Genomic DNA, 9,117 nt, shown 5'->3' with positions numbered 1-9,117 from the left:
CCTTTCTTTCTTTTTTTAAGTTTTTTTTTTAAGTCTATAAACAAAAAAAAAAAACAAAAAACAAAAAAATGACAATACTTTTCACACCTATATATATAAAAGATTTTTCGCACATTTGGTGTGAGGTAAGTTAAAAATACGTTAGTAATTAATACTAGTGAAATATTGGGACATCACAGTAGCACAGAATATTTTCTCACAGTATATGCCATCAAAGCCATCTTGGTAAGTCCCACTAATGTCTCAATGAACCCATGTTATAACACAATAGGAGAGTTCAACCATTCAAGCGATACTCAATTCATAATGGTTATAGAGTAAAATCCATCGATAGCATCTTTAGCTTATTCTTCTTCCTTTCTTTTTTTTTTTTAAGTTTTTTTTTTTAAGTCTATAAACAAAAACAAAAAAAAAATGACAATACTTTTCACACCTATATATATAAAAGATTTTTCACACATTTGGTGTGAGATAAGTTAAAAATACGTTAGTAATTAATATTAGTGAAATATTAGGACATCACAGTAGCACAGAATATTTTCTCACAGTATATGCCATCAAAGTCAGTCATGCCTTGAAACAAACAAAACTCATCCTTTTTCCATGTTAAAAGAAAGATGGTCTTGTGAGTCTTCTTTGCTTCTAAGGCTACCCACTAATGACAAAGAGTTGTGTTAACAGGTACCGTAAGGTACCCGTTAATAACATATTTTATTGCAGCTTTTCAGCTTATAGCAGTTTTTGACAATTTTTTTTTTATCTCTTTTAGTAATTTTTTTGACAACTTTATTTATTTTTTTTTAAGTGAGACCCGAAAAGGGAAATGTTAACGAAGTTTGTTAACATTTCTCAATGACAAATCTGCTTAGCTGTGGTGACTGTGTCTGTCATATGTCTGTATACAATGAGAGCGGAGCAGATCTGGTCCGACATAGTTTGCATGGTCCCAGCCACACGTTAATGCGATCGAGACCTATCAAGAAACATTATGGCAGTAGCCAACCTCCATGGAACGAGTTCATATAGAAACTAACCAAAGCACTCAAACTTCCTTTGAAGCAGATCGATTACTATTTGAAGATTGCTTAATCAAAGGTTGACACATGTTCAATTCACAATTGCATGAAATGTGCATTTGAAATCAAAGCAACTGAAAACGAAAAACAGAAAGGAAATTATAAAAAAAAAAAAATAGTCCTAACTATCTTAAAAGGTTGATTCATTTGACTAGTTACCTGAAAACAAGTTAGCAAATGAGTTCACTCTGAAACTGCAACAGACTATTAACCATCATCAATAATTTATTTAGAGCGTTGATTATTACACAGCGTGTACAGAGTGCGTGTGCCACATCAACTGAAATTGTGTTTTGAACACACGATTTTCAAGGCTCTGTGTACGGATGTGTGCAACAAGGGGTGTGCAACAAACATTAGCCATTTATTTATACAAAGGGATATAGTTGGTGGCAATAGCATCATGTATCAGCATAAAAATCTTGTATGACAGTCCTAACTATCAATGGTATTCTCACTACATGGAAACCATCTTCCCAAATCAGATTGCCAAATGAGTATCTTCCTTGAATTCTTAGCTTGGAATGGAAAGTCACCTTGAACTTCAGCTTCCTTATTGTGAAATTAAAGAGCAAAATTGATGGCTTGACCCTCACAACAGTGCCTGCTGGGGCTTGAACAAAAGCAGTGTAAACAGAGTTAACTGGACCAACATTTGTGACGGTTCTTGTCACTGTTAACTTCTCCTTCAGCTCAGGAATGGTAATAGATGGCAGATTAAGATTTTCAAGGAAGTTGGCTGATGTGTAGCATTGGGTGCTAGTCCCAGTGACCGAACTGATGGCAGAATTATTATAGCCCATTGCACAAAGAAAACGGGTATAATCTGAGACCCCCATGTCATATATTAGACCAGGATCTATGGCTTTGTTAGGATCAACATGACCACCTCCATAGTCGAATGGATCAGCCTGCTTATGGGGAGATCCTTCGGCTGCAATACATTCACCATATTCATCGTCCAAAGAAGCTATACAAGAGACATAGAATCAGTTGTGCACATAAATTTTATGGGAAAATAAAATGACCGTAAACTTCTTTTGTCAACCTGTGGTGACAAGTGCAGACTTGATTGCAGCTGGGCTCCATGTTGGATGGATAGCTTTAAGAAGAGTCACAATCCCAGATATATGTGGACAAGCCATGGAAGTTCCTGAGTCAAAGTTGAAGCTGAGTGGAGGAGGTTTCGTAATGACTGAATAGGGGAGAGAAGCAGGGGACCAGGAGGCCAAGATATTAACCCCTGGAGCAGCAATATCAGGCTGCAACAACATTCAAATACATCATCTTTGACTGTGAGAATCAAAGAACTAATCATTTTTTGAAATAATTCCAGTACCTTTAACACAGATGGAGATAAGGAACTGGGTCCTCGAGACGAGAAGGATGCCACTTCTGAGGAAATCTGTTGTCCCACAGCTGTTTTTGTTAGGCTAAACTTGACTACAGGATTGCTGTTGAATAAGCATTTTATTAGGATATTTTTTTTAATTCAATAGTTGTCAAATAAAGTTATGCTTGCGATTTCTCTTTATAATGACAAAAGGTACAGTAATAAGCAATTGGACTCTGTTATACAGAATTATCTGCTTTCAGGGCTTGGAAGCAGAAATAAACAAAATGGTTATTAACATGCCAAATGTAAATTTTGGAAAAAAAAGCAGACTATTTTGGCCATTTATTAGTACAAGCTCTTTATGTCTACAAATCGGACACTTTTGACACAGATATGGAATTGCAGACGTTTTTATCTGTTTATTCTAAACTCAAATCTGTTCCATGCAGTCATGAGATAATTATATCAACCTTTCCCATAGCCCTCTTGGAGGGTGGAGTTCACATTTCCCCAGAACAACAGTTATCTCTGGTGGAAAAATGAAGGAAAATTTTGGCATTACAGTAAATAGCATTTGTTAGAATTGATGTTAAAATTAAGAAAGTGAGAAGAAGAGAAATAGTGATTGGAATAAAAATTAACGTGATTTGGCCAAATGTCCTCCATCCACAGCAAAAAGCTCTCAATGGCTGTATCTTTATTATTTAAATCTATGTATGACAATGATTGAGGGGTACATAAAGTAGAGTAAACACTAGACTAGAGTAATCCTTGGGTTACTTTACTTGCACTAAAAGTAGGATTAGGAATATTTTGCTTACACTAAAAGTTAGACCTAGTACAATGAATCTGGATTACGTTAATGGAATAAGGCTTTGACAAGGATTGGGCCTTGATATTATTAATACCCCTGCTCAAACATAAGGTGAAAGCTTAAAGAAACCTTGAGTTTGGAATGTAAGACTTGAGGAATAGATGACTAGGTTGGATTGAATTGGATGTGCAAAGGACCATGCTGACATGGATGTGGAATGGATGAGTAAAACAGGTCTCGATCACAGCAAAGGGCAGTGGTCAGTGATGGAAGGTGGCTGAAGATGGCTGACATGGTCAGTTGATGGCTACACTGGTGGCTGGAATGATGCATTGCATGTAACTAGATGATGACAGCATCAACAACCTGTACGATGACATCTGCTGTGGACAGCATCATCGGCAATTGGCTTAAGAAGCATATCTAACCTAAATAGGCGCAAGAGCAAGATGTTTTTGGAGTTGATACTGGTGGAGTAGCATAGATCTATTATTAATGATCTTTTATGACTCAAAAAAGTACCCGAAAGGCTTGAATGGTGGTAAAAACTGAAAACACCTATAAGGGGTAGCACTACTGGTAGGGAGGCCAAAGAAGACGTGAGAGACTCTAAAACCATGTTAGAATTAATGTTGAAATTAAGAATGAAAATGAGAATAGATAGAAATAATCAGTAGAAGCAAATTAACATTGTTCGAGATCATGGCCTACGTTCATGGTAGAGAGCCATTAGTGGCTATATCTATTCCAGGGAAATATATTTGTTACAATAAACCTATTGAAGGCTATATATTAGCAAACCCTAGACTAATCCTAGAGTTACCTACTTGCACTATAAGTAATGTTATTACATATAGGATTAGGATTTTTAATTCCACAAAGTGGATTCAGATGAATAAGTTGCTCAGACAAAATTACCTGGTTGTCCCAATGTATGTGAGCAGAGTTGTCCCAATTACAAAATCCACTTGGACACAAGGGATATCCCAGGATTCAGTAACCTCCTTTCTTGGAAACTGGGCAAAGACGAGACCAGCACCCTGAACTTCCAGTACAGTATTTATAGCAATGGTAGCTGACCTCTGAAAACGAGATTGAAAACAAAGAACTACTTTTCCTCTCGCTAAAGTGGCATTTAGTGCTCCTGAATCACAGCTCCTGTTAAAAGTACACACTATTAGCTTTCGAATCTTCTAACATAGATAGAGGCTTCACTTAGAGTTCATGCCAACAAGATGCAAATAGCAAGGCATTGTACCTTGCATCGTCTTCATCTGCATCACTAGCTGCTATGTCTTCTCCAAATACAATAGGGTGAAATTCGTTCATATCTTTCACTGTATAGAAAGCCTGACCCTGTTTAAAAATAAATTTTAATTCTAGTCCTAGCCTTCTAGGTCTCAACAACAAAGAGTTAAGCATCAATAAGACAACTAGAATATTCATTATGAGTCTGAAATTTGAAAAAGGCTTTTTTATGCACGGTTTAACAAAAAGCAGTTCCAGGGTCATATTCAGATTCTTCATATGACACCATATTCTATAGTACTCAAACCTACTTAACAAAAATCTCTATTTGGATTACCCCAAATATTTGCATATTCTAAAAAACAGGAGTGGAAACTGAGGATTATCAGTTACATAAACCTTGAAAAAGAAATTAAATAAACAGAAAAGAGTATTTCAATGACTGTGAACGTAGAAGTGTCAAATGATAAAAATGATCTCAGACTCACTTATGATTCTCATACTTTCATACAAAAGCTTCAAGTACATATTGTAGATGTAAGGGTACTTTTGGAGTTTTCCCCCAGGTAGGCTGGCTTTTAAAAGAACATCATGAATTGTAATCCAAATCTCAAAAATCGTGAATTCTTTACATTTCTTTAGGGACACAGGCATATTATGGAACCACATATTTCTTTTACATGTGGATTGTTTATTAGGTGAATTAGTTATAGTTATATTTCTGCAGTTATATTTCATTGCAAGTTTGTTTTTATCTTGTCCCAATATAAGCAAAACATAGTATTTCATGACAGAAGAGAATTTAAGAATTACCACAAGAGTTTGATTGTTTCCCATGGTGATCACAGTGGGGAAAGCTCTATCTATGGTGCTTGCAGCTACAGTTATAACCCATGGAGCTGTATTTATGACAGTCTGAGGATAAGGACCTGAATTCCCAGCAGAGCATACTACAGAAATTCCTTTAGTTACAGCATGGAAGGAACCAATTGACAAAACTTCATCAACATAAGTAGAAAGCGGAGGTGGTGCGCCAATAGATACTGAAAGCACATCTACACCATCAAGTATTGCATGATCAAATGCAGCAAGAAGATCGGCTGAGCTGCAGCCACCAGTAGACCAGCAAACTTTGTAGACAGCTAACCAAGCTGATGGAGCACCCCCTCTTGCTAATCCTTGAGCTAATCCTAGAAAATTCACATTTTCTATTGGAGCACCAGCTGCGGTAGATGATGTGTGAGTACCATGACCAGAAGCATCTCTTGGAGATAAGTATTCACCCACATCACTAGTATTTAGCTTTCCGAATTCAGCTTCATATCCTTTGATATACCAACGTGCACCAATAATTTTCCTGCCCAAAGTATCATAACAGTAAGTAGTTAAGGCTAAAATCAAATTTAACTTAACTCAAGCTCCTTTGAATACAGTGAAAGAAGAAAAATACGATTAGTACTTCTAATAGAAGAGCAGATTCTTCAACTCAAACATGGATTGCCACGGTACTAACTAACATGAATTCCGGAATTCAAAGCATGCAATTTGATTGGATGCTAACAAAATTGTGGTACACAGGGGCAGAGCTGCACTTAGCAATGGGGGGCCATGGCCCCCCCAAAATTTTTTAAAAACTTCATATTGTATGTATTTTTTGCAATTGTTTAAAATATTAGACATTAAAATCAATATTTGGCCCCTCCAAAAAATAAGAGTTGGCCCTTGCAAAAAAGAATTGAACAACTAATTGTTGAGTTCCTAAAAATAGTTGTTAAGAACAACAAACTATCCACCTTGTAACATAAATAGTTGTGACTTTCAAATTTTTAGTTTTTTCCTCTCTTAATTGGTAAGTTTTGTTTGTTGAGTTCAAATAGTAAGTTTTTAATAAAATAAATTTCTCTTAAGAGTTATTTTATTTGAGACTAAGTCTTTTTGTTGTTTTTGTTAAGTTTCAAATTGTTTGTCAATACTTAATTAGTTAGTCACAAAGCATCAAATGAAAAAAAAAAAAAAAAAAAAAAAACTACAATGAGGATATGTAATGTTAGGGAGTGACAATACTTAAAAAGCAATTTTCTCTTGGACACACACACATACAATTTTTATATTTAATTTTCAATTTGGGACTAAGTCTTTTATTGTTATTGTTGTTGTTAAGTTTCCAATTATTTTTCAATGCTTGATCTATTCTAGACTAAACATGTTGAATGAAAAAAAAGGATAATTTAATGTTAGGGGGTAAAAATATAGCTGTGTAAATATATGTATGAATATGTATTCGGCCCCCCCAAACTAAAAATCCTAGCTACGCCCCTGGTGGTACATTTAATAATTTCATCAACTAAATTAGCCCAAGACATTGCTCCAAACTACATTGTCATTCACCTTGATTGCTAGAATGATCTTACAATTATCTTACGAAATTTGAGTTTTCTTCTCAAAAGTAGTGATAGAAAAATATATTGATTCTGTTAATATGACAATGATTTAATCAGGAAGAATACTTTAAGAAGACAAAAAGAATAAAATATCAAGCGAATAAACCTGTTACAGTGGGATTGATTGAACTTCTCTCCTGTTTGGCATATGCCTTTCCAATGAGATGGAACCTCCCCCATTCCCTCATCTTTGAAGCTTTCAGACTCGGGCCAGATTCCTGTTCAACACAATAAGCACAAATAAAGCCTGATCCTGTATTGTCTACAAGCACATGCAGCATTTCCACACTAACCTGTGTCAAAGACACCAATAATAATCCCATTTCCTGATTGACTCATTGAAAGAATTCCATTTGCAATTTGAGGCTTTACTTGGAGAAAATCCCAACTTCTAGTTGTCTGCAGACTAAGAACTCGGTTTGGTACAACACTAACAACTCCTGGGAAATCTGAATTGCATCATGAAAAGGGACAATATCAACTACAAGCACTTGTTTGCAAAGCTCAAGTCTAATAAGAAAACAGAGTTCACAGTTCACCAACATTGTAACACCTGCAATAAGCTTGGCTTGTGACTCAGTTAAAACTGCAGCAAACCCCGAAAAGCCATGTTTGTAGCTGTACAAAATTGACTCCTTGGCAGCTTCATGGCTGTCAAATTGATATCACAAGCTCTTACTTCATTGTTGTTATCATAATTAGGTCCCAGTCACATACCTTTAGAAGCAACAAAGTGGAAAATGCATTTGATGCACATAAAACTGTATGAAACAATCAACACAACAGCCAAAAATACACAAACTTTACATCTGCGCACACAGATTTGTTTGCTACTTAGCACTATGCGACATAACCTTTGCCTTTGCTACGACCACCGCTGATGCCACTGCATGTTTTTAAAATCCAATTACAACCTCTACCTACCAGCATGACCAACTATATCACCAAAGATACCATGATACCTACCTACTCTAATACATTGATAAATTACCACTAATTTTAAAAGCTGAAATTATTAGAATAGTGCGAATTTAATCATTTAACCATTATTTTATTGGTGTGTGTATTTTCGACACATTCCAATAGGTATACTTCATTGACTACGACACTCAAATCTTCTTTCTTTCACATAAGAAACTCTTCTTCTTTCTTTTTGCCAAAACAAAAGAACGTATTGAAACAAATACGATAGAAGCTTTTTTTATTTAATAATTTGATAGTTACGGAGTAAAGGGATTTGAATCCTAAACTTCTTCGTTGAAAATATCAGTAAGTGTTAGTTGAGCTTAAAAGGGCTAAGAGAAGTTTTACGGCATGCATAAAAATGCATGCTGACAAAGAGAATACGATTCATTTAACAGCAGTAAATAATTAAAGATGCAAGTAGTCAGAGCACAGAAATTAATTTATAGCCGTTTTAAATTTTATTGAAACACATAAAAATTTTAAAAAATTGAATGAATGCAGACTAAAGAAGTCAGAACTGAAACCTTCCAAATATATTTGATAGAATCTCATGGTGGGAGTCTTGAACGAGTTCAGGTTCATCATGCTGTCTCTCTCCCATGTACACAATGTGAACCTGCCAAGAGCATAGAAAAATACAAACCCACCAAACAAATTCATCAAAATAACTAAATCAAAAAAAAAAAAGAAAAAGGACAGAACAACCACCCCATATAATTAAGAAAACTCAAACTCACATTGGTTGAAGCAAGTGCTACAAGGAGCAAAGACTGTAATTGCATAACAAGAAGAAAGAAAATGATACTATGATGAGAAGACATGACTTGAGAGACCTGAACTCAAAATTTTAACTCACTCACTGACTCTTATATATTAGCTATAAATGGGGCCCATTGAGATTTAGTTGCTCAACTACTGGTGCAGCTGTACAAGGCACTTGCATTAAGGCTGTGTTTATTACGCACAAACTTATCAACACGCTTGTTTTAAACTGAAATCGTGACGCGCAATATCAGTTTAAAGACGCGTACAAAGTATGTGTGTATGAGACATTTCTCTTGCATTAAACACCAAGATTGTTGTGCCATAAATGTGTGTACTGCACTACATAATTAGCTTTTGGAGGTTCTGTTACCGTTTGGTGAAAGATAAAAAGCTAGTGGACCATTGACATTGACTCATTGAGTGAGTGAGAGAAAGAGAGAAAGGCTTGTCTGTTCGGATATCTTATCGTGG

The 9,117-nt window shown here is 35.5% G+C and overlaps 1 protein-coding gene across 2 annotated transcripts; it reads right to left on the bottom strand.

Moving 5' to 3' along the window:
- Positions 1–1,278: 1,278 nt before the first annotated feature.
- On the bottom strand, positions 1,279–8,764 carry LOC142642420 (subtilisin-like protease SBT3.9). Of its 2 annotated transcripts, none has more exons than XM_075816769.1 (11): positions 8,619–8,764; positions 8,406–8,497; positions 7,469–7,566; positions 7,209–7,364; positions 7,022–7,133; positions 5,288–5,831; positions 4,485–4,582; positions 4,145–4,384; positions 2,416–2,530; positions 2,125–2,338; positions 1,279–2,046 (listed from the first exon to the last, which is right to left on the bottom strand). In XM_075816769.1, exons 1-11 carry the CDS (start codon positions 8,700–8,702, stop codon positions 1,478–1,480), a joined length of 2,322 nt encoding a protein of 773 aa, XP_075672884.1. In that variant the 5' UTR covers positions 8,703–8,764; the 3' UTR covers positions 1,279–1,477. The 2 variants fall into 2 exon arrangements, with proteins under 2 accessions (XP_075672884.1, XP_075672885.1); XM_075816770.1 differs by having other exon boundaries at positions 7,459–7,566; positions 8,619–8,722.
- Between the last annotated feature and the right edge of the window lie 353 nt (positions 8,765–9,117).

Source organism: Castanea sativa, chromosome 7 (assembly GCF_040712315.1).
Source record: "Castanea sativa cultivar Marrone di Chiusa Pesio chromosome 7, ASM4071231v1".
In the NCBI taxonomy this organism is placed as follows: domain Eukaryota; kingdom Viridiplantae; phylum Streptophyta; class Magnoliopsida; order Fagales; family Fagaceae; genus Castanea; species Castanea sativa.
Note: the sequence above shows the minus strand (reverse complement) of the source record. Positions and strands in the feature narration are given on the sequence as shown.